The sequence below is a fragment of the Vicia villosa genome, linkage group LG6 (genome assembly GCF_029867415.1).
Source record: "Vicia villosa cultivar HV-30 ecotype Madison, WI linkage group LG6, Vvil1.0, whole genome shotgun sequence".
Lineage (NCBI taxonomy): Eukaryota > Viridiplantae > Streptophyta > Magnoliopsida > Fabales > Fabaceae > Vicia > Vicia villosa.
In genome coordinates, this window is record NC_081185.1 from 126,392,485 (window position 1) to 126,419,447 (window position 26,963).

The following is a 26,963-nucleotide window of genomic DNA, read 5'->3' on the forward strand; positions in this document are numbered from 1 at the left end:
TGTACATAACTATCCCCTAAGTTCCTAACCATTATATATCACATTTATACAACCATAAACCATTGAAGCTTTGATCAAAATAAATCTCTCATCAAACACTTTGATTCACACTAACCATCAAACTAACAATACCATTGGCTTCACAATCATAACACATAACCATACACCAATTTCAATCTCCATAAAATCATCACTTGAATCTATTAACTTACTCTGTGGAACCAGTTTGTATTGTGTGATTTCTGTTTGCAGGAAATATTTGGTTTTATTATCTGTTTTTGTTTTGTGCAAATGTTCTGCAACATCGGAATCACAACGGCACGACACCAACTAGACGGAAGCTGTTGACTGCATCGCGAGCAGCTCTGCCCTCAAACTCTCCTCGATGGCCAAAGCGCACTGAGACGAAAGCGTACGACCAGGTTTGGTCTCAAATGTTTTGTAATCGAATTCATGTATAAGCGCGTCATTATCCATGTTTAAAAGCCATAGTCGTGTTCATAATCCTGTGGGCAAGCGATTTGAATGAATTAATTTGAGTTTTGATACGGTTCTAACATGATGCCATGGCTGTCGCACCCTAAATTTTGACCTAAGTTTTTTTTATCTAATTCACTCGCATTAGCATCGATTAATTCATCTGCATCCGTATTAAGTTTCAACTTTGCGCGTTACGTCTTTTTCTATTAGTATGAAATTCAAAGTCGACTCCTCATCATTTCAACTAGTAACCATTTTAATTTTTGCATATTTTTCATTAAGTTTTGCATCTTGAATTCATTTTCTATCATTTGCGTTTTCCTTGTTAATAAATTAACTTGCATTTTTTTTCTTGAATTTTTTATTTAGATTGATTTAATAATTAAATTGTTATTTAGTTATTATCAATTTAATTTAAAAATTAAAACTATAGGATTCATACATTGTATTATATGCATTAATTTTATTATTTTTAGCATTGTTAGAGAAAATAATGCAGCCATGAGGCCCATTTATTGAAAAGAACAACATGGCCCATTTTACAGAAAAAACAAACAAATGAGAAAAAAAGATGTTGTTTCCCTCTTCACCAAAACTTCCCACGCCAGACAACCTGCTCATCCCATGCCATGTCTGCTGCACAAAACAAAACTCTGCTCCACAAACCTGCAGCAACAAACCAAAAATTTCACCATTTTAGTTAAACCAAAACCTGCATAAAAAAAAAAGCAACTTAACAGAGCACCCAAAGTGTTCAAATGCTCTCCCGGTTTCCCCCCAATTTTCATCTCAAGTTCTCATCCAAACCCTAATCCTATACACTATATAAACAACAACAATCGGCACAACAGAGGGGGAAAACGATTGACAAGAAAAAAGAAGAAAAAACTTCTGCTAAACCTCATTCTTCCTCTCAAACCTCTGCAAAAACTCAGCTCAACCCTGCCATTCAATCCCTCATCTCACAACCTAAACCACCACACCATAACCGGATCCTCACTAAACAAACCTCACACAAAACCTTCATCTACAACAAACTCTTCAACTCAGAACATACAACCTAATCTCACTCTCCTCAAACAATCATACAAAACATCACTGCATACCCACCGAAAACACACAAACCGTAGACACATAAACTCAAACTACAGAAGGAATAGCGCACAAATCGCAGAAAGAAAGACGAACAAGAATCGCAGAACAAGCTCAAGCAACAGAAGAAGTTGATCGAAGAAGATCAAGAGGAAGTCGAAATGTAACGTACCTGTTTTCTTTCGTTTTTCCTTTTCCGTTAATTTTTCCTTTCAATCGATTGAAATTTGTATCTTGTAAATCTCTTCGGAATCGTATTGGAATGGGCTTTTAGGGTTCTTGCTGGGAATTGGATTTATATGCTGTGATTGCTTAGCTGTTTGAATGTTAATATGTTCTTGAATCCGTGAGAGAATCAAAAGAGAACGAGAGGGATGTGTTTGGTTTCGATTGTTGTTGTTGTGGCCATAACTGAACTAAACCGAGAGAGAATGAATCGAGAGAGATTGGCGTATGAGCTTTTGATGTTGTAGTTTGAATTTCATCGAGAGAGCGAGTGAGGAAGAGAGCGGTTTTTTTTTTTGTGTTGTTATTGATTCACTGAAACAGAGCAAATCGCGAGTAAAGCTGAGAAAAAAACTTAGTTTCTCTTTGTTTTGGTTCATGAAAGACTGGTTTGTTCTTTTAGGGTTTTCCAACCCGTGTGTGTTCTAAGTGGGTTCGGATCAAACCGACCCAGTCCAGTACAAGGTCTTGGGCCAAAGTTTTTTTTTTTTGTCTCATGCTCACAACCTTTTTTTTTTATTGTTAGTTTTAATGTTTTCTTGACTAACTAATGATGTTTAATTTGACTACTTTAGTTGTTTTTTTAGTTAATTTGATTAAATATTTAAATACATTTTAATTGGTTAATTAAACCGTTTCACCAATAAAGGTCTAAACCTAAAAAAATATTTTTCATTCAATAAACCTCTCGATGGTGGAGCTCACTTCAAATAATTTCTTCATAAATTTTGGTCAACACCAAGTATCTTCTTCAAACTTCTTTTGTCACAATCAAAATTTTCAAATATGCTTTTAAGAATCGAATCGAGTTTTGTCAATAATGGATGAAAAGAAGGGTTTGTACGTACTTGTACAAGTTGTTCTAAAGCATTTGGGCGATGGCCGTTAAGCCTTTGTTTGAATGCTTAGATTCCATTAAGGACTCATTCAAACTCGATTTGCCTCCTTCTTTTACAAAACACTAAAAATAATTTTAACTCATCAATTTGTTCTTTTCCTCGCCCAAGTGCGAATCCCTCTCATCGCCCAAGTGCGAATATTTTCATAACAAACCTTGGTCAATACCAAGTTCTTTTTTCTAATGAAAATTCTTTTTACAATCGAATTGAGTTGGGTCTACAATGGATGAAATTAGAAGGGTTTGTACGTACTTGTACAAGTTGTTCTAAAGCATTTAGGCGATGGTCGTCAAGCCTTTGTTTGAATGCTTGTATCCCATTGAAGACTTCTCAAAACTCGAGTCGTTTCAATCTCTTTCACCACCCAAGAGGGGTTTGTACGTACTTGTACAAGTTGCTCTTTCAAGCATTTATGCGATGGCCGTTAAGCCTTTGTTTGAATGCTTGTATCCCATTAAAGACTTCATCAAGCTCAATTTAGCAAATGTTCTTTCAAGTATTTTAGGCGATGGCTGTTAAGCCATTGTTTACGTACTCGAATTCCACTTTTTCACAAAACGATTTCAGTTCAAAACTCATCTTCTCTTTGCCCAAGTGCAAATCTCGCCCAAGTGCGAACCATTCAAAAAACTCGTCTTCCCGCACAAGTGCGTTTAGACCTGTAAAATCTACCAACAAATTTGTAGTTCCTTAGAACTACAATCACTCTGATTCTTCCATCGAAGATATGTTGGCACAAGATTCAAATGTCTTGGCGAGCACAATAATAAAAAACCCAAATCCCGTTTCTTTCTTGTCCATATAGTAATTAGAACGCAAGTATATAATAAGCTAACAATAAATCACAAAATTAACTAAATGGGTCCCATCGAGTACGATGGAGGTAAGGGGGGCTAATACCTTCCCCTTGCTTAACCGACTCCCGAACCCAAATTTGGTTGAGATGACCATCTTTGTCCATTTCATTTGTGGGTTTTATCAATATTTTCCCATTCCCATTGGAATAAATAAAATTTGGTGGCGACTCTGTTTTGTTACCATTTCGTGGCGATCATTTTTTGACCCGCGACAATGGCTGGGGTTTTGAAACATTGATTTGGGGACGAAGGGAAATTGACGGAAACTAATGCTTCTGTTGGTTTCACGGGTTCGGTTATGGTTACTTTAGGCCATCGTGTTGGATTTATTACTGGGTATTTGTAGGTTATTGGGGATGGAGGTCGGAGGCCACGCGTAAAAGCCGTGGCCGGAAATCCCTGGGTTTTAAGAAAAACCCCAACGAGGAAGATGAAGACAGGGGCGTGGGTTTTTTTAATTTTTATTCCTTGACTCTGTTTGTGTTAAATTATATTGGCATTACAAGTTTATTAGGTTGTCATGGCAGCATGAGTGGCAAAGGGCGTATACCTATCACCATCAAAGCAGCGGTTCGATCCCCGCGTGCGACGTGCTTTTTTTCTTTATTTTTCAACCGTCAGATCTCCCAGCGTGAGATCCAACGACGGGAATTGGAGGCTACACCATGGACCACCAAGAGGCACACCACACAGGATTATGCCCAGGTTTTCTATTTATTTATTTAGTTAGTTATTTAGGTTAAATGTAATTTAATTATGTTTAATTTGATTAACTTATTCAATTAGGGTTAAAAAATATAATTAGGATTAAAACTAGGTTTTAGGACTAGATTTCCCGATTATTTCGATTATATCGATTTAATTTATTTAATTATTTTTAATTATTAAATCACAAAAACCCTAGAAAAGTCTATTAAGAAATTAGGGTTGACCCAATCCCATTGGCCATTTGGCCGAAGTTTTTTTAGGATTTAATTTGTTTCTCGTTCCGACTAAACCTATTGGTCGCAATGATTAACAATCGATTAATTTAATTAATCAAATCCAATAATAAAAATATCAATTCTAACTTCCCCTTTAACGGATAAATGACGGATGAATATCTATTTCATCCTGCCTTCGAATTAGTCGACTCTCTATGTCGTACTGATCAAATATCTGAATAAAGCGATAAAAAATACGTAAAATTTAAAACATATTTAATTTGCTGCCCGCGACGATCAATCTATCGATCTGAGTAACCAGCAATGCCCCTTAATCCGTTAGCTATACTGACCAAATCTATTGGTCATCGCATCTAACGGTGCCATATTAAATCAGGGTTGTACGCCCAAACATTCAAAACACACTAAACCATGATACTACGGATTTTCATCCTTTCCGACAAGTCAATCCAAAATGCCTTTCAAATCAAATTCAAACTACGATAGGCCATTCAAAAAGCCTTCAAACACCTCCATAATCAATTCAAAGGCGTACAACCCTGTGCCCGAACTACGTTGACTCTGATTCTCCATAAGGAGATACGTAGGCACTTGGATAACCAAGGCGAGCCCCCTTCCCATAAAATCTCATTCTTCCCCTATTCACTTCCTTAGCTATTAAACCTGAACATTTTAGCCATAAACCTTTACCTTAGATTCAAAGCCAATAGGAAAGGGTTGAGGGTGCCTAACACCTTCCCTCAACCTGATTATAATAACTTACCCCGATATCTTAACTGCGTAGGGTTTCCTATTCGCCCTTCAGAATAGGTGGCGACTCTAAAGGTCTAATTTTTTGGGCAGGTTGCTACACCCTTCTCTCACTATTCAGAACATCTCAGCCTCTCACACCGTTTTAGAACTAAACAGAATCTATTCTATTCTATTTTTCAGATTACTAAACAAAATCCCTCAACTTACTCGTGGAAACACCAACAGATTATTCACAAAATCAATTATCTCTAACCACGAATAATATCATAGCAGCAACAACAAACATTTAAGTATTTATGCATTGATTGATTTACACAGCCGGAAGGGAATCGGATTACCTTCGGAGAAGAAGTTGTTGTAGTAGTGCATCACGCTTAATGACGGGTGAATCACGCTGCTGTAGGTTGTTTTGATTTGGAGGCGGATTCGGTGCGTGTTAGAAATCTGGTATGATAACCCTGGATATCTTCGAAGAATCGTGTTCGTTCACTTTCTGAACAAAGTATTTCGACCCTATTCTTGTCTGGGTTCACAAAATATTTGCGGGGATAATTCTCGAAGAGCAATCTGTTTTCTGACAATAGATAACAGATCAGAATGTAGAGAGGAAGTATATTTCGTGTCCCAAAATCGAGGCCAGATGACTCCTTATATAGGAGACCAATAACAGAAAACAAACAGACACACTTTTTCGGGAAAAAACGGTCATGTCTGTTGGGAAAGGGTACAACTATTCAAACGAATTTTTCGAACGGGGCGCTGCCCCTTGGACCCCGGCAGGGCGCTGCCCCGCACCCCGCCAGGGGCTCTGCCCCTTGGACCCCGACGGGGCGCTGCCCCGCACCCCGCCAGGGGCTACGCCTCTCGGAACCTCGTTTCTATTATTCGTATTCAGTTACACGTTTGGCTCGACGAGCGTGCACTCCGCACTACCCTAACTCGTTTCAAACTTAACGCATAATTGCATTGGCCTATAATAAATCACATTACTACCAAAATACATTGATGATACTAAAATCACCAACAGTGCGTCGCTTGTTATGAGACCGATTCGGTGATGACAAGCTGGTACTGTGTGTTGTCGTTGATCGCTGTGGTTGGTGAATCGGATGTGAGAAGGTGATGCTCGGATGAATCAAGTTGGATTGCGATTATCTGCTTCTGCATGTCGATCGGAAAAGCAGGCGGTGGTGTCTGTGTTGTGATAGGACATCATCGTCGGGACCGTAATCGGTGTTGAGATTCCGATCGATGGCTTCACAACCTTGTTCAGGGCAAGGTTTACATACGATTTCCATGGTGATCCAACTTAGAATCACTGTGACCACTGCTATCACCGCACTTGTGATTTCTCCCATCCCTTCTTGTTTCTTTCTGCAAAAAAATACACAATAACAAAAACAACAAAAAAAACACTTGTACAAGTAACATTGATTTGGGTTTAGAATTGTTTTGATGAAAACGTGAAAAAGAATGTCTTTGTTGAATGGAAGTGTGAATTGTTTGTGAGAATGTCTTTGTGGAATGGAAGTGTGGATTGTTCGTGATTGAAAAAAGGAGGCGTTTTTGTGGAAGTGACGATAGATAGCAGGATTTTGTGCTGTGGTTTTTGCAGGCTTTTTTGAAATAGGGTTGTTTTGACAGTATGAGAGATGGTATGTAAAAGAGACTTTGACTCAACGAAAACAAAAAGTTAACTACAAAGGTGATGATTAGAAATTAGGGGTTTTTTGGAAAAGTTTTTGCATAAGGGTTAATTGTTTTTGTGAGTCAGGGAATATGTACGTGAAAGATTGTATAGGTTAGGGTTAGAAAAGTTTTGTTGTCCTTTTGGGAGGATTTTGTTTGTTATATTTATAGGAAAAATTAGGTTAAAATAAGAAAGGAATAAAGTCACAAATTAATCCACAATAATTGAAATTTGAAATCAAAATTGATTTGATTTCTAAACTATAACTATTTTATTTAATTTAGTAGAAATTATCCTAAAATAAAAATGGAATAGAATCAACTAAAATGTTTTTGTATTTTCAATTTTTTTTTGACTAAAAAGACATGAAATCAAGATTTAAATAAAAAATAATATTTTTGAAAATTGATTAAAATAAAAAATGACAAATACAATTTAAACAATAAAAAAGACATTTTTGTGATTTTTTGAAAAGATGAAAATAAAACTAAAAGTAAAGTAAATAAATAAAAAGGTTAGTGATAGGGATTCGAACCTGAGACCTCTCACCTGCAAGTCTTACCTTCTTAACAGTTGTGTCAACTCATTTATTAAAAACTAAATGGCATTTGAAAACATATGAATGTCTTGCAAATATTTGTTATTTAAAAGATACAAATCGTTTAAAGTAAACCATCGTATATTTTAAATAAACAAAATTAGTTAATGTCAAGGTATTAGTAACAATGGACCAAAATCTTTGTAAAGACCAAACTTAAAATAATACGGGCAAATTTTGGGGTATGACATATGCTATTTACTTTTATTGCCATTTAATTTCATGTCATTTACATTCTTTCCATTTTATTTTTCCTTTTACATTATGCCTTTCTCTTTTACTTTTATTGCTTTCTTAATTCAAAAAGAATAAAAACACTATAAAATGGATAAAACCCTAAAAAAAAATTATCTAGTCTTGTGGACTTTGTGTTACTATCCCTTCCTTGAGGAGTATTTTGGATCTTGGACCTTAAGATTTAGTGCTTTCCTTTGCTTGGAGTGGTTGTATATGAAACTTTTGTGATTCATCTGGACCTTTGAACTTCAATTCAAGACTAGGCCTTATTCTGAGAAAACTTTGATCTTTACTTTGAAGACTTGGGATTTCCTCTGTGGATCTGTGATCTTGATACTTCTCTGAGACTCTTGTTATTCATCTACTTCTCTTGCTTTCTCTTGATGATTCATTTGCTTATGTGCTTACTTATTTGCTTTGCTTATCTTGTGGCTTAATCTAAAGGGGAGGGAATGCTCATTTTGACCAATGTCAAATGCTTGATCCATCTTTTGGTTAGTATACTTGCACACATAAAGGATTTCTCTTGGGCTACCTTACAATGAGACATTTTATTTCATATCATTTACTTTATGTTTTAGGATAGTCTATTCATCTCCTACCCACTTCTTCAATTTTCAAAACTTCTCCCTATTTTTAAAACTTTTTCTTCAAACTTCAAATCTTTTATCAACAAACCTTGACTTTGTCAAATGATCCCTAAAATCTCTTTTTCTTAATAAATGCTAAAGCACTTAAGCATATTCAAACTCTTTTCAAGACATCTAAAAAATACAAACCTCATCAAACTTTCTTTTTGTGCACTTTTTTTTAAAACCTTTGTAAAGGGAGGATATTAGTCTATTCTTGTAGTGATTGATTGATATTTTTCCACTTGAATGTTAAGACGTGCTTGTGAGAAAGTCCAAGTAAAAGTTCTTGATATCAAGATGATACAAATACTCACTCCCTCATACTTGTGGATGGCAAGTTGTGTTTTCCACTCGAATACGATGGAATATCTTTCCAATTTAAAACCAATCAACAAATTTCGTGGTTATTTTTACCATGAACTACGGGGCTATGACTTCTTCATTGCACATGGAGGATACATAGGCACGGGACTCTTGAAGTCTTGGCAAGCATAAAAATAATAAAATACTTTTTTTCTCATCACGCCAATCGTTTTTGCAAACAACCCAGTTTTATCATAACACAGATTTTCAAGAGGTTCCTATGGAGACCATGGATGTGAGAGGTGCTAATATCTCCCCCTTGCATAACCAACCCTCATATCCATATATGTCTTTGCTTTATTTTCTTGTTGGATTTTATTGATATTTTCCCTTTCCACTGGAATTAATAAAGTTCGGTTGCAACTCTTGCTTTTCCGAGTTAAGTTAATCAATAGCTCAATCTCAACTTACTTGCCGTGACAGCTGTAACCTAAGGTTGGGTTGAGAATCATATGAGGTTTCATCGGAAAAATTGTGAGGGTTTTTTCCTCCAAGATCAAGGTGTTGATTTTGGGTTTTTTGACAAGAGTTAAGCAATTAGGTTTGATCGGGTGAAACACGTTGAAGAACGGGAGAATCAATTAGTAATCTAGGGTGACAACAACTTGCAATTTAGATTCAACCGAGTGAAAGCTTTGAAGAATGGTGGTTTCATGAAATTGAGTAGCGCAAGACAGTGAATCAATTGGTATTTGTTGGGTGACTTAATCAAACTCAGATAAAGGGAAGAGAAGTGCGGGGATCAACATCAAACATATGGTTTATAGGGTTAGATTGCCTCACATCTCTTATAAATAATTTTTTGCATAGTAAGATTGATATCTCAATTCCAAATTGGAATTTAGGGAAGACGTAACCGTAGCGAGGACAATCATGAACTGCCTAAACAACTCCTCGTGTCCTCTCTCTCTATATCTCTTTATCTCTTACATTTAAATTCTCATTATCAAATTGTTAAAACACATTAATTGAACAATTGGTTCGTAAAAATTTTCCATTAATTGTTAAAAGTATTATTGATTTGTTGATTGCCTTACAATTAAATAGATTGTAAGAGGATTTTGATATCAACAAACATAAAAAGAAAATCTGAAAAATCGACCGCACGCCAAGTGTTTGAGAAATTGATACTTTAAATTTTTCTATTGAATTCATTGGAAATTAGTTGCTTAGGTGATTTTATTAGAACGACTGATTGAGAATTTAATTGGTTAATATTTTATATCATTGTTATCATATACTAAATTCTGTTCGCATATCTGAGGTTCCAATAATCAGTTCAGTTTAGACGACTTTCAATCTAAACACGATACTTCTGGTTGCCATAGTTTTTAACATTTCAAAATCTTTTAAGAACTGAAATTTATATTAAGGGATCTATTCACGCCCCTCTAGATAAGTTGTCGTCATCTAACAAGTTGTGCCAAATACTGAGGTATAAAATTTCAGTCAGGACAAGATTCAGGTGGAAATTGAGGAGCCACCAGTAAGTCCAAGGAAGATTGCAGCCCAACAGCAGGATGAACCATGCTCAAACTCAAGTGGAATGCAAGATTCAAACTATACACTTGTGCGTGATAGGGAGCCCCGTCGTATTACACGTTCAATGAGATAACGGTTTGAAGACTTAGCAGTATATGCTCTTCTTACCAGTTCAGGTGACCCTTCTACTTTTCGAGAGGCTATGGTTAGCCAAGAGAAAGATAAGTGGATGTGTGTTATGGTGGGGGATATGGAGTCCTTGAAAATGAATGATACATGGGATATTGTTCAACTGCCACAGGGAAAGAGGGCTATTGGTTGCAAGTGGGTGTACAAGAAAAATCCAACAGTAACAGAAAAAGAAAGGGAAAAGTTCAAGGCTCGCCTAGTTACAAAGGGGTATTCACAGCAGAAGGGGTTTGATTATGATGATATTTTCAGTCCAGTCGTTAGACACACTTCTAGTAGAGCAGTATTGGCCCTAATAGCTAGCAGAGATATGCATTTAGAGCAGATGGATGTGAAAATAGTTTTCCTCCATGGTAATCTAGATGAGAAAGTCTACATGGAGCAACCAGAGGGATTCAATGATACTGGACATGGCAAACTTGTTTGCAAATTGAAGAGGTCTTTGTATGGCCTGAAGCAATCTCCAAGGCAGTGGTACAAGTGCTTTGATTCATACATGCTCCAGATTGGCTATAGAATGTGTGATTATGATTGTTGTGTTAATGTGAAGAGTCTTGGGGATGGTTCTTTTATTTTCCTATTACTTTATGTTGATGATATATTGATTGCTTCCAACCATTTGCATAATGTAAATGAGTTGAAGATCAAGTTGGGTAAGGAGTATGATAAGAAAGATATGGGTACTGCAGAGAAGATTCTTGGGATGGAAATTCATAGGGACAAAAGAGCTAATAAATTATGGTTGTCTCATAAAAGCTATGTTGAAGGTGTTTTGAGCAGATTTGACATGAGTAAAGCAAATCATGTGAGTACTCCACTAGCGAATCATTTTAAGCTCTCTTTGGAACAATGTCCGAAGACAAACTTAGAGATTGAAGATATGTCTAATATTTCTTATGCCAATGCATTTAATTGTTTGATGTATGTTAGGGTTTGCACTGGACCGAATTTGGCACAAGCAGTTAGTCAAGTGTGCAAGTTCATGTCCAAGTCAGGGAAGCAACATTGACAAGTAGTTAAGTGGATCCTAAGGTACTTGAAGGGTACAACAGATCGCGGTATCATGTTCAACATGGAGCATGGTATTGCATCAGTTGTGGGATATGTGGCATCTGACTATGCAGGTGATTTGGATGATAGGAGGTCTACAACATGGTATGTCTTTACTCTTGCAGAGGACCTATATGCTGGAAGTCATTAGTTCAATTCATAGTAGTTATGTCTACAACTGAAGCATAATACATGGCAGTAGCTGAAGTTGTCAAGGAAGTAGTGTGGCTTACTCGGTTAGTGAAAGAGTTGGGTGTTAAGCAAGGTGGAGTTCAGTTGCATTGTGATAGTCAGGGTGTTATCTATTTGACGAACAATCAGGTGTATCATTCTAGGACCAAATATATTGATGTGAGGTTCCAAAAGATTAGGGAGTTATTGGCGTCCTGACAGATATTACTTCAAAAGGTTCACACTTCAGAGAATGCAGCTGATATGTTGACCAAGCCAGTCACCAGTGACAAGTTCAAACACTGTATGGACTTGTTACATGTTTATCAGTGTTAAGCAGGAGGTGTACCTCCCTAATTTTCAGGATGAAACCTTATGCAGATAGTCTTCATAGGGGTTTGATATTCGTCAAAGTGGAGATTGTGGAATATGACTCATACTGTTGAGATAATTATGAGTTGTTGAGATAATTGTGGATTGTTTAGAATATAACTCGTATTGTTGAGATAATTATGTGTTCTTGAAATAACTATAGGTTATTGAGAGAATAGCTCATATTGTTGAAAAAATTATGGATAGAGATAATTGTTTGTTGAGGAAAACTAAGAATTAAGAAAATATATATATATATATATATATATATATATATATATATATATATATATATATATATATATATATATATATATATATATATATATATATATATATATATATATATATATATATATATATATGATCAAATGACATTAAGGTGTCAAAATTTTACAACAAATCTCAATTGTTAAAAAATGAATCCAATGGTCACTCTATAGTCGCATACATAAGTAATTTGGCCGAATGAATAAAGCTTTTGCGTGTTTCACCCTACTCTGATATGTTTTCGTGTTTCTGTTCTAACAAGATCAAACCTTCAATTTGTTGGTTCCATAACAAGTAGATGTTATCTTGCAATTCTGTGGAAAGATTTGGACCAAAGGAGATTGATAATGATGAGCTACCACTTGTAGAATTTGAAACCTGTGGCGAGGACCAATTCTTTAACGCAAGAGGTGATTCAACAACTTCCCCATTATTGGAAGCTTGAATAGCTTGAACAAAACCAGTACAAGAAGATAAAGAAGAATTAGGTAGCGGAAGATAAGGTATCGAAGACAGTTGACATCATGTTAAAGCTAAGAAAATCTCTTGGGAATCTCAGATTCATGGTTTTATTTATTCCAAAACTCTTGTGAATCTCTAATTCATGGTTTTATTTATTGCAAAGCTTAATTTTCACAATTGGCTAGCATTCCAATATATAGATGAATAGAAATTGGTTGAGTTCTAACAAACTCTTTACTAACTTCGACTAGCTTTAATTGTATTAACAAACTAAACAAAAAAGCTTTAAAACACATGCTGCTAATTGAACTTAGTTCTAGATTAAAGAGTTGCTTAAGGTTAATACCTGTAATATTACATAACGTTTGAACATTGTAATGTTTTTTATTTCATTTGATCCCTTAAAAGCACTTTCGTGCCTAAAAGATAGCTACTTCTCAACTCTCATACATTCACTCAACAAATAAGCATTGACATGACAAACTTAGAATGAAAACCTGTTGTCAGAGACAGAAGAGCAAGAATTAAAATTTCAAAAGAGGGTAATGGATTATCTCAGCTATCAAATGATCTAGTGTATAATAGTTGAGCTTTGGATTAAGCAAAACAGAAAAAACAATGGTTTTACACAATCTTTTAAAATAATATATCAGTCATTCATTGGTCGAATTATTGAATCACTGCTCGAACACCGAATAACTATGTTGAATAAATTAATTTTTATAACAAAATTATATATTTATTAAATCAGTAGAATCGAATGATTATGTGTTTAAAAAAATCACGACACTTACAAAATTTTAAAATATCATAATTTCACAAATTCATTCTTTAAATTTTAAATATAATCATCACACACAAAAAATTAGTAAAAAATACAAATTCAAATAAACTTCAAACAAAGTCTAATTGCAACATAAACTGAATAATAAAATAATTGTAGTCTCTAAAAATTTGAACAAAGTCTAGTTATATCTTTAATTTATTTTTCTAAGTAAATTATTAAATCGGCATCGTTTTGTCTGAAAAAGTATTTAATCTATTGGTTTTCCAAAATCGTTGGTTGGCCGCTTTTATTGTTATTGGTCAGTTCTTACCGGTTTTGATTAACTAATACCTTACCCGATATAACAATCAAATCAAACCGATGACCTTTTTGGTTGTCAATTTTACCGTTGGTCTAGTTCGATTTTTAAAACATTAGTGTGACATACATCTACAAATTGAAGAATCACACACAAACTTTCAACTGGTCTTATCCCAGCTTGTTACTTTAACATACTTATCAAATTTTTCTTCATCTTTTTTATATTTTAATTTTGCAACTTTCCAGAAGCTATGAAGCTAACACTAATTGCATCATGTTTCCATTAACTTCTGATCAATTATGAAAGATCCGAAGAACTTCAAAAATAGATATAGTACAGCAACATGAATTAGAAAAAATTGATGAAACATTATGCTAAATTGATGAGCATCGATCGATAGTAACAACATATTCTGGAAACAACTAGTAGAAACGTCAAAATTAACTTGAGCACCCTAACTATTGGCAATATTCTATAATAGAACATTTGTGAAAAAAATAGTAGAAAATTCTTGATGCAAAGCAATGTCCCAATCACATGCATTTCAAATTGGAGAGAGATAAAAAATTCAATATACCAAAGCAAGGTGAATAATGTAATTAGAAGTAGGACCATCTAGAAGGTTTGAGATTAATGGAGAACACAGAAAAGTCTCAAATACCATGGGCTTCTTTTCTGCCCAAGGATTTTGAATTTGTGGGTCAAACCAACGTCATGTTGTCTAGTTATCAGAACTATAGTATTCTTTTCTCATTTAGTCTATTATGATGAAGTATGAATGCCTGACACGGTTTAGTTTAAAGTTCATAGTTTTAATGTTTATATTTATTGTTTATTGTTTACCTAATTCTTTTGACAATGTCTACTCAACAAATAAAACGATTTATTTATGCCAAATACCTTCTTTGATAAGTTATAGAATTTTAATAAGTTAGTCCTATGTGTTGTAAAATTGTAAGTTATTAATATTTTAAATAAATTTTTGTTATAAGTTAATGTGTAATTTATTTATAGTATCTCCTTTGATTCAATATGTTCTTTACAAAAACAAAAAGTTGAGACCTTAATTTAATACTGTATTAAACTATTACATCATTAATATGTTTTTGATGAATGTAGGGAGAATTTTATAACATGTTACGAGTCCTAAAGCTTAAAAATTACTAAATAGAAATATGTTTTTTTATATTTGTAAAAAAAAGAAACAATTATATTTCTTGGAATAGGGTGATTCCTAATATAGAAAATATTTTCATGTTTAGAATTAGTATCTTGGAAGAAATTAACTATCAATTTTAGAGGTTAATCCCTTCTTTTTTTTAATAATAAACTACCTTGTTTATATGCATGAAATTTAATTACGCAGAGGAAAAAAACTATTATAATGGCCTAAAAACTCTTTCAACAATTTTTTCTATAATAATATTTAAGGTTGTACGTGGATCGGTTAAGGTTCTATCGTAATATTTTTCTATCGTAACACTTCCGTTTGAATTAGATAAAATAATCATCTGTTATATTAATGGGTCAGTTAAGAGGCAAATCGACTAATTTTTAAGTTGGGTAGTGGATTGCCCATATAATTTTTCTATTTTATTAATTTAAGAGTCCTCGTATTTTTTATAAAAATTACTCAACATTTATATCTTTTTAAAAAAATTAAATAACAAAATTAAATAACGTATTTTTATTAATTTTTAGCATCATAAAATAATAAATGATAGCATCAACTAATAAAAATTATCATAAAATACTAGCAACAAACTAAAGTTACATGACATAAAATTGTATTAGCATCAAAATAACCGAACAATAAAATATGCAAAATTAGTTTAAGTCGTGATTCATTAAAATAGTAAATGTTCAAGAGGCTAAAATTGCAACAACTAAATTAATTTTCACCAAAATCGTTAAAATTATAATAATAAATGTTTGATTAGTAAGTTAGTGAATTTTTTGAGTTTGAGTTCGATTTGACCGACCGGATTTTGTGAATTTACTCAACTCATATACACTCCAACTGATATTCACATGTCTTTGTCACGTGCTTTCCGAACATGTTTTCCTTTATAATTAACATTTTCTCCCTTCAAATCCAACCTACTCTAATATCTTCAAATTATCATCTCATCTTATTCAACAAGTTCCTTCAAATCTTTAAATTTCGAGTGTAATATGTTTAATAAAAAATAATTTGAAGAACAATAACTCTACTTATAAAATTTGGCAAAATACCTTTTTTCGTCCCTTAACTTTACCTCGGGGTCCATTTTGGTCCCATAATTTTTAAAATGTTCAAATAGACCCCTTATCTATTAAAAAGGTGGCACGTTAGTCCTTTCCGTCAATGTGATGGAAACGGACGTTAGACTGTGCATATGTGGCGTCTGACGAGGCTATGTTTTACACGCATGGCAGGATGACGTGGCATATGTTGTCACCAAGTTCCTGAAAATTCTAAAAATTATTCCAAAACTTTGTCTTCACCATGGTTTGAACTCAAGACACTTTAGTAATGGAACAAATGGGTGTACCACTAGGCTATGCTCATTTCGTTTGCTTTCTTTTCTTTCTGCAGCTACTTATTAACTACTGCTTTAGTTGATTTCATTTGTTTCTCCATTAATAATAATAATAATAATAATAATAATAATAATAATAATAATAATAATAATAATAATATAACTAATAATAACAATAGTAGTAATAATAAAATAATAGTACTAATAATAATAGTACTGATACTAATAGTACTAATATTAATAATAATAGTAGTAATAATAAAAATAATATTACTAATTTAATAATAATAGTAGTAATAATAAAATAATAGTATTAATAATAATACTAATAATAATAATAGTATTAATAATAATAATAATAATAATAGTACTAATACTAAAAATACTAATCCTAATAATACTAATAGTAATAATAATACTAATAGTAATAGTAGTAATAATAAAAATAATAACACTAATAATAATAGTAATAATAATAATAGTAATAGTAGTGATAATAATAATAATACTAATTATAATAGTACTGATATTAATAGTACTAATATTAATAATAATAATAATTATAATAATAATAATAATAATAGAGATAATAATAATAGAGATAATAATAATAATAATAATAATAATAATAGTAATAATAATAATAGTAGTATTAAAAATAATAATAAAATTAATAATAATAATAATAATAATAATACAAATAATAATAATAATAATAATAATAGTATTGATACTAAAAATACTAGTAGTAATAATAATAATACTAATAGTAATATTAATAATATTAATAGTAATACTACTAATAATAATAATAATAATAATAATAATAGTAATAATAATAATAATAATACTAATAATAATAATAATAATAATAATAATAATAGTATTGATACTAAAAATACTAGTAGTAATAATAATAATAATACTAATAGTAATATTAATAATATTAATAGTAATACTACTACTACTAATAATAATAATAGTAATAATAATAATAATAATAATAATAATAATAAATTATTATTAACTACTGTGTTAGTCATATTATTATTATTATTATTATTATTATTATTATTATTATTATTATTATTAATGGAGAAACAAATGAAATCAACTAAAGCAGTAGTTAATAAGTAGCTCCAGAAAGATAAGAAAGCAAATGAAATGAACATAGCCTAGTGGTACACCCATTTGTTCCATTACTAAAGTGTCTTGAGTTCAAACCATGGTGAAGACAAAGTTTTGGAATAATTTTTAGATTTTTCAGGAACTTGGTGACAACATATGCCACGTCATCCTGCCATGCGTGTAAAACATAGCCTCGTCAGATGCCACATATGCACAGTCTAACGTCCGTTTCCATCACATTGACGGAAAGGACTAACGTGCCACCTTTTTAAAAGATAAGGGGTTTATTTGAACATTTTAAAAATTATGGGACCAAAATGGACCCCGAGGTAAAGTTAAGGGACTAAAAAGGGTATTTTGCCATAAAATTTTGATGAAAACAAAATAATTAAGAATAGTTGATACTCTAATACGTTTGTTTTCATGTGTAGGGAAATTTTTAATCATTTACAAAAAAAAAAGGAAAATGATCATTTATGTCAAGTCAAAAAATGACCGTCTGCCACCGCTTAAAAGAAATTATCATATATTCGAAAGTTAATAAGTTTGACCAAATCTCTAGAAAGTAAATATGTTGTTTTATGACTAAACAAGATTTTGATGATCGACTCAACAAAGATCAAACATATGAACATGTAAAATAAAGTTTTTGATGATTGATTCAATCAAGACTAAATATTATGAATATCATCAAGGAATAAACCTGGATCTTAAAGTACGACTTTGATTCAAATTTTAAGAGTTTTTATTTTATTAAGGATAATATTGTAATATAGTGTGTAACTCTCTTAGTGCTATATATACACGCTCATAAAAACTACTTTTAATTTTCATCTTTTTTAAACTCTTTCGAAAACTCATTGAAAATCCGTAAATCTTTTTAATTAAAGCGTAATTGATTATGGTGTATGGATAATTGATTATCAATTGCTCCCCCCCCCCCCCAAATCGATTATCAATTGTGGTATAATTGACTATGAAATATGTCTCGCCGATTGATTGATTATGTATTAAGCATAATCGATTATGATTCAGATATGAGCAAAAATGTCCTAAAACACCTTTGCATAATTGATTATGGTCTTGCCATAATCGATTATGGACCAATTTTTGATCTTCTATAATTTTTTTGGGTGAATCTTTGTGACTTTTTTAGTATAAAAAGAGACCAAATACTCATTTGAAAGCATATATTAACAATATGAAAATCTTATCTTCTTCTCTCAGTTTGTTTAAATTTTCATATACTTCACATATATATTTTTGATGCTAAAAGAGTAACCCCAATATATAATACTCTGTAATTATTATTGTTGCCATTATGTTTATTGTAAATTGAGTGTGAATTATTTTCTTGAAGATTATAAGATATAAAAGTTGCAAGCTGAACTTGTAATAAAAATTTGTTGTGAAAGGTTGTAATTTGAATCCATGATAAAAATTTGGTGTAAATGTTGGAAGTTAAATTTGTGTTAAAAGTTTAGTCGACATCGAAAAATCTCAAAATACTATTCTTGGGGGCTATACGTAGACCTCATAATTTTGGGTAGAACCAAAATAAATTTGACACATGTTTTCCTTTATCTCAATTTTTTTTTATATACTTTAACTTTTTATCTATTATCTTTTTCTTATACACTCTTCATAAACTTGACACATGTCTACCAAACCATCATTTGTAAAGTTTGAATTCATTCTTCAATTGGTTAACATTGACATAGTTACAAATATATGTTAATAATATGCACCAACTTTTAAGCATTGATTCATATTTACATGGTAGTATTTAAAACAGCAGCAAGCAAGAGAAATATTTAAAAGATGGACATTAAAATCAATAGTCTACAGTTGGTATCTCATAGATACATTTAGATCTATTCGTGAATCCAGATGAGTTAACAAAACTTAATTGAATGTAGATGAGTTAATTATAAAACTACATATTTAATTAAAATTATTTTTGCAATTCAAATAACATTACTTTTTAGATATTACTTAATTTTTCCAAACCTAAAATTAAGTATGCTTTTATCTCATAGATACGTTTAGATCTATTCGTGAATCCAGATGAGTTAACAAAACTTAATTGAATGTAGATGAGTTAATTATAAAACTACATATTTAATTAAAATCATTTTTGCAATTCAAATAACATTACTTTTTAGATATTACTCAATTTTTCCAAACTTAAAATTAAGTATGCTTTTATCCCTATAAATATCTCAAATTTTATTTTTAGTCCCTATAATAAAAATGACATATTTTAGTCCCTACAAAAATTTTATGCATGCAGTTTTAGTCTCTACTATTTTTTAAAATTTTGAAAGCTGTTTAACTACCCTTAAATTTTTAAATTTTTTAATAATTTTTTTCATACGTGTTTAAAATATTCTAAAATATTTCTTTACTAAATTATAGAATTTTTTAAAATGAGAAGGATTAAATATGAATTTTTTAAATTTCAAAAGATAATGATAAAATTAATACAAATCTCGACATAGAAATTAAATTTCGAGTAATATTTGAAAAGAGCACAAACCTAGACACAATTATATTTATTCACTCATCTTTCTTAAGAAAGTTATACAATTGTAATTTAGCTTTATCAAGTTTATTATTTTATGTGAGTTGTTGTAAACAAACATCTTTGTAAACTCTAAAAGTCCTATAGTACAAAACAACAAAGTTTTTAAAGATTTAAGATAAGAACAATTTTGAATGTGAAACAAGGAAGTTCTTAAAGATTTAAAATAACGAAGTCTTCTAGTGTGAGGTAAGAAAGTTCTTAAAAATTTAAAATAACGAAGTTCTTTAGTGTGAGGTAAGAAAGTTCTTAAAAATTTAAGGTAAGAAAGTCATCTAATGTAAAATAATAAAATTCTATAATATGAGATAAAAAAATTAAAATTTAAATTGTTTTAATTTTTATAGCGTAAATCTCAAAATGTGAGAGAATTGAATTAATCTCTAATAAAGAAAATAAATTATTATAAACTAAAAATTAAATGTATGAATCTCTACCTCCACTCTCTTTAATCCTCTCTGTTTTACTTTTTTAACTTCATAATAGATGGATTGAATAAATGTTATTTTAAAAAAATTAAATTAAATTAAATAATTTTTAAAATCTAACCAGCTTAATAATAAATTTAAACTTACTTTGAATTATAATCTTTAAATAATTAATTAAATAAAAATATTAATTTTAGAAAGTTTCTCAACGCACCTCAAATATATCTTACACACCATGCAAATTTTTATTTTTATCCCCTGCTTTCGTAGATGCACATCCGTAAGCACTCCATATTTTGAAAAAAAAATTGATTCCTTCCGTAGATGCATCTACGAAAGGGTAATAAACTAGTATATATGGGAAAAAATACACATTAAAATCTCTTAAGGGAAGCTTTCGTAGTTGCATCTACGGAAAAGCTTAGCGCCACATTCCGTAGATGCATCTACGGAAGTTCTGATATAGTTTGAACCAGAATGATCACTCCCCCCATTGTTTCATTTCTCCAAACTTTTCATACTCCACACGCTAAAAACCCTACGTCATCAATACCTTATTTCACTCCAACCCTCAAACTTTTTGGTGCAACAAATCAAAGGGAGCAAGAAGAGTCTGAATTTCAAGTAAATAATCACTTTCAACCACTACATTGTTCACATTGTCAATGAATTTTTCTGCAAAAAAGTTACGTAGCTTCCGTAGATCCATCTACGGAACGTGTTGAAGATGAACACTTCCGTAGATGCATCCACGGAATAGTCTCAACAGTTTTTTCCAGCATTTTGTAATTCTGTGTGATTTTGACAAAATAGGTATGGTGCACCCCGATAATATTTCAAGAGAATTAGCTACTTTAGTTGATGTTTGTACGAGTATCGATAGGGTAGTCGCAAATGTGGTAGATGTCGGAGGTGACTTTCGTAGCAAGCAAGACTTTGATGATCGTGAAAGCATGCTAACATGGATTCGTAGGAACGCAACTAATCTTGGTTTTGGTGTGGTGATAGGAAGATCGGATAATGGTACGGCAAGAAGAAACCCGTTTGTAACAATATTATGCGAAAGAAGCGGGAAATACCATCCTCCTCTAAAGAATTTTAAAAGAGACGACACGGGTACTAGAAAATGCGAGTGTCCATTTAAAATCCATTGTTATATGTTGGCTAGCACGAAGTAGAGATGCTCTGTTGTTTGTGGTTTGCATAACCATGATTTGTGCGCAAAATTACAAGGTCATCCTATTGCATGTCGGCTCAATCCGGTAGAGAAGACATCTATTAATGACATGTCCTTGAATTTTGTCCAACCGAAAAATATATTTGCCCATTGAAAAGGAAGGAATCCGACAACATTTCAAATATAAGGCAAGTCTATAATCAACGGTACCGAAATAAAAAGGCGAGTAGGGGAGATATGAGCGAGATGCAACATTTGTTTAAAATGTTGGATGATAACAAATACGTGGTGCGGTACAGAAATTGTGATAACGAGGTTACAGTCCGAGATATTTTTTGGACTTATCCGGATTTTATAAAGTTGTTCAACACTTTCTCGACAGTGCTCCTTCTCGATTCTACCTACAAGACCAACAAGTATCGACTCCCATTATTTGAGATGGTCGGTGTTACATCCATCGAGAAGGCATTTGCCGTTGGTTTTGCTTTTTTGGAGTGTGAAAAAAAGGATAATTTTAGGTGGGCCTTGGAGGTGTGTCGCTCTTTTGAAAGAACAAGTCGAGATGCCTAAGGCGATTGTTACGGACCGCGACCCCGCTTTGATGAATGCGTTTGCAAAGGTATTTCCTTCTTCCGATGCATTACTTTATCGATATCACATATCATGTAATGTGAGAAGTAAGGTTAAACCCGATGTGGGGACAAAACCAGTAGCGACCGAAGGTGGGAAAGCGGTGAAGCCCGGAGTGATTGTTGACCAAATAATGGATGCATGGGCTCGTATTGCAAGTTCGTCGACAAAAGAATTGTATGTCGATGCCGTATTTCAATTTCAAAAAAATATGTGAAAAATATCCCGATTTATTGAAATACATTGAAAGCACCATTCTTGACAAAGTGTCTCGCATTAGACCAGATGGATGTCACCGAACATCAATGAAGCATCCCGATCCTGAACCGGAATACCACATAAGGGAAGGGCACGTCATTTTCTCTCCCGTCAAACCCCTTGTGCCGGTGAAGTTTTGGAATATCCATTCCTTCGACTAACTCAAGAGGACTATCATGTCTTTTTTAGAGGGGGAATACAAACCCGAAGAAGAAATCAAAATGATCCAGAGGCTTAGAACAAGGACCTCGTTTGAGTTCGGAAAAACATAATGTTGGTGGGATGAAGTGAAATTCGACATGGATTGCATTCAAATGATGCATGGATTAGATGACATTGTTTTAACCGTTGTAATTTCTTAGATCTCTTAGTTTTCTTAATTTTCTGTTTGAAATTTCGTTATAATATCAATTAATCAATGCAATGTCTTTTATGGTCAAAAATGCCTCTGTTCTGATTTACTAGGTTTAGGCTGATTCTATAGATGCACATGCGGAAGACTTTCGTAGGTGCATCTACGGAACAGAACAACGTTAAACAAAAAAAAGAGTGCTTCCGAAGATGCATCTACGGAAGCACGAGAGCAAAATGATCAATTCGATGGCGCGTGAGAGATGCATAAGATATGTTGAGAAATTGTTTAACTTTGAGAATTATAATTTGAAGTATTAAGTTGAACTTCACTCTATATTAATTTCTTATTAATTAAAAATAATAGAAACTCACAATGTTTATAAAATAGAGTTTAAAGATAGTGCACTGTCAATGTAAAAAGTTTTACACATACAACCAATCAAAATGCTTTAATTTGACATTTAATTTCAATTTTTTAAAATTAAAAATTGAATTTATTCTGATGCATGTCTCTCATTGTTTGACAGTGTAAAAATACTTTACATTGTCAGTGCATTTACTTTTTTCTCTTATAAAATATAACGTGCCGACTTCTCATTTATTTATTATTTCAAATTATAAACTATAGGACGTGCCGACTTCTATAGTTAATTTCAATAAAGAAATTTTATCGACCTTAACTTTATTTTAATTTTTTTGTGATAGAAATTTATCAACGATAACTTTATTTTAATTTTTTTGTGATAGAAATTGATTTGATTCCCCACAATTGTCACCACCAACTCATTCAAATTTCAAACCAAGAAAAAGACGAAATTGAATTGAATGGCAATGAGGTGGCAAAAAAAGAAAAAAGCAAAACCACACTGCCCCATTTATCCAAAAACCATTTATCAAAACTCTCACCGAATATGTGGACCCCACAGTACCTTAAATGTCTCTTATCCATTTGTTACTTCCCACATCACCATAACGTGTAACCACGTGTACCTCTTCTCTCATCGACAACCGTCCGATTCAACCGACTACTTAAATCACAAATCATCGTAACCGTCCAATACGAATCTAACACCATCCATAGAATATTTCAACTTTATCTAGTTTTTAATGTAATTTTTAATGTAACATAAATTGTTTTTCTTTTTAATTTTTATTTATTTTTTCTGTTGTTTCCGTTTCCTTTTCAGAACCGCAACCTTGTCCCACTTTGCTTGTGGATAAATCCTCTTTTTCTGCGCTTTGTGTGCTCAGAACAAAAAGTGTTCATTTTCTTTCTCTCTTCCATTTTTCTGTTCTCGAGAAAATCTGAAACAAGACGTAACCGATTTTTTTTTGTGAAGAAATATTTGATATTTAATGGCTGAAATTTTGATCAAGACTAGCTTGGTTTCTTCTTGGCATGGAAACAGAAATCAACAACTTCAAAGGGCTTCCATGGTTCCATCTTTGAAGCTGAAATCTCAGTTTCTCAGATCTTCTTTTTCATCTGAGTTTCATGGCAAAAAGGCTATCTTTCGTGTAAATAGATCAATACCTAAAAGGGTCAATTCACAGTTTTCAGTTTCTGCTGCTCCTAAGGTTGGTTCTTAAATCATAATAAATATACCCTTTTGATTTTAATATGTTAATCATGTTTTATTTTGTTTAATCATGTTTTATTTTGTTTAATCATGTTTAGTTATGTTTAATTTGGTTTCCATCAATAATTAAGACCCTTTAGTTCATAAAGTTATGTTAATCATACTAATTTGATTTTATTTTTATTTTTTTGCAAAAGTGAAAACCCTAATTTCAATTTTTTTTTTACCGGAATGATTTGTGATTTTTTTTGGGGGGTTTGTGGAATTTGGTTATTGATGTTGTTTCTGTTGTGAAATTTTGTAGATGACACTTAGAATAGGGAAAGCTCAGAAATGGTGGGAAAAGGGTCTTCAGCCTAACATGAGAGAGGTGACTTCAGCACAAGATCTTGTAGATTCACTTTTAAACGCAGGGGACAAGCTTGTGATTGTTGATTTTTTCTCTCCTGGTTGTGGTGGATGCAAAGCCCTTCATCCTAAGGTACTGTTCTTAATCTTAACACGTAAGCTATAACTAATTCAGGGATGAAATTCATTGTTAAGGTTCTGATTTTCTTTTGTTTTTGGTGTTATGACAGATATGTCAATTTGCTGAGATGAATCCTGATGTTGAGTTCCTTTCTGTGAACTATGAGGAGCATAAATCCATGTGTTACAGCCTTAGTGTTCATGTGCTTCCTTTCTTCCGGTTCTATAGAGGCGCGCAGGGTCGCGTATGCAGCTTTAGCTGCACCAATGCCACGGTTAGTCTACATATTTGGCTGTATTCGATTTGTTATTAGTTATAACATTGAATTTGAAGATAACTGATAGGTTTTGAATACATGACACAGATCAAGAAGTTTAGAGATGCATTGGCGAAACACACTCCAGAAAGATGCAGCTTGGGGCCAACCAAAGGGTTAGAGGAGAAAGAGCTCATAGCTCTATCTCAAAACAAAGATCTTTCCTTTACATACACACCTCAACCTCTGCCTGCAAATGAAGAGTTGGGGACCGAAGCTGTCCCTGCGAGTTCAGAGTCGCTTCCTTTACAGTCATTGACGTCGAATTCTGAATCGTTGGAGAGAACTCTAACCAGTGCTGGAAGATGATGCGGTCAGTTTGTAAGCAACCGCGTCTTTTGACTTCATCCTTGTACAGTGTAGGTTTGGTGTAATACCATGAAGCAGTATATATACTTGTGAGAATGAAGATATGTCTCTGAAGATCAAGTCACATAGTGTGTATTCCTCCAAGGCAGTTGGATTTATGGTTTTTTGGATCCATGCCTTGCTAGTATTAGGGTAATTTTAAGCCCGAAGAGTTATTATTAGTATTAGTATGGTTTCAAAAAAGGTCTGCGACCACAATTTGATGTTTTGATGTCGCTGGTCGACGCGTTTAACATCAATGGTTTTGATGTCTGTTATCACTGCATATAACTGCGGCGATTATCAAGAATTGTAAAACCTTGATTATTAGTTACTAGTTGCTGTTATTTTTGTGTGAGGAAGAAAGAATCTCTATCAAATGTTGTAAGATGAATGTCATTTTATTCAGTAATGGATAATCTTGCTTCTGTTCTATTTCTGTGCCAAATCTTTTATTTTCTTATGCTGTATTCTAGATGTTAAGATGCCTCACTCTCTGTAAGACTAAGGTATGAGTGGTATGATAGTGGTTTGAGGGAATGGTGGTTGTGTTTCCCTCTTGTTTACAAGATAGAATGAGCTGTTTTTGTTCTCCTTCCTGATTTGGTTATTGAAAGGGATTTCAGGGGAATCACTGTATGAATAAATGTTTGGCATAATAAGATGTTTTCAAATGAAGGGTTCAAACACTAATGTATATGATTACAGTGAATAAAACCAAAGAGTATTTAACAATAATAATCTATTAATTACTCCCTCCGATTTTTTATTTATTAAGATAAATTTACATAATTGAAATGAGAAATGAGAGAGAATAATAAATATTTAAGGATATAATAGAAAAAATATCATTAATTATTCATTGAAATTATAAAACGATTTATATTAAAATATATTTTTTTTTAAAAGCGACTTATAATAAAAAACGGAGGGAGTAATAAGAAGCAAACTCATAAGTTAAAAAATCTTAGATTTCAAATGGAAGTAGGGATGGCAAATATATCCGTATCCACGGATATCTGTAGTCGCCCGATTAAAATCGAACAACTAAGAACATTGTGACCGCATGATTATAACAAATAGTCGATGGAAGGGAATTTAATTTCTAAGGTAAACCTTAAAATGATGAAATTACTTTCTAGCCAAAGCATGAGGAGTCATGTTAACAATCTAAACTCACGGGACCACCCGCACCCGAACCTGAGTTAATAAGTTGAAAGTAGACTCGAATCTGAGTTAATGAGTTGAAAGTAAGGATGGCAGACAGATTTAAACTTGCGGGTCCACCCGCACCCGAATATGAGTCAATGAGTGA

General features: G+C 32.5%; 1 protein-coding gene and 1 long non-coding RNA gene across 2 annotated transcripts; one reads left to right on the forward strand and one right to left on the reverse strand.

Annotated features, from left to right (window-relative positions):
- Positions 1-923: 923 nt before the first annotated feature.
- Positions 924-2,172, reverse strand: LOC131612302 (uncharacterized). Its single transcript, XR_009287343.1, has 2 exons — positions 1,745-2,172; positions 924-1,146 (listed from the first exon to the last, which is right to left on the reverse strand). It is a non-coding gene; the product is annotated as an uncharacterized LOC131612302 (long non-coding RNA).
- A 21,964-nt stretch (positions 2,173-24,136) lies between these two features.
- On the forward strand, positions 24,137-26,083 carry LOC131609914 (thioredoxin-like 1-1, chloroplastic). The gene is made up of 4 exons (XM_058881742.1): positions 24,137-24,513; positions 24,820-24,996; positions 25,094-25,258; positions 25,349-26,083. The coding sequence occupies exons 1-4, from the start codon at positions 24,292-24,294 to the stop codon at positions 25,607-25,609; spliced, it is 825 nt and encodes a 274-aa protein (XP_058737725.1). The 5' UTR covers positions 24,137-24,291; the 3' UTR covers positions 25,610-26,083.
- The last annotated feature ends 880 nt before the right edge of the window (positions 26,084-26,963 follow it).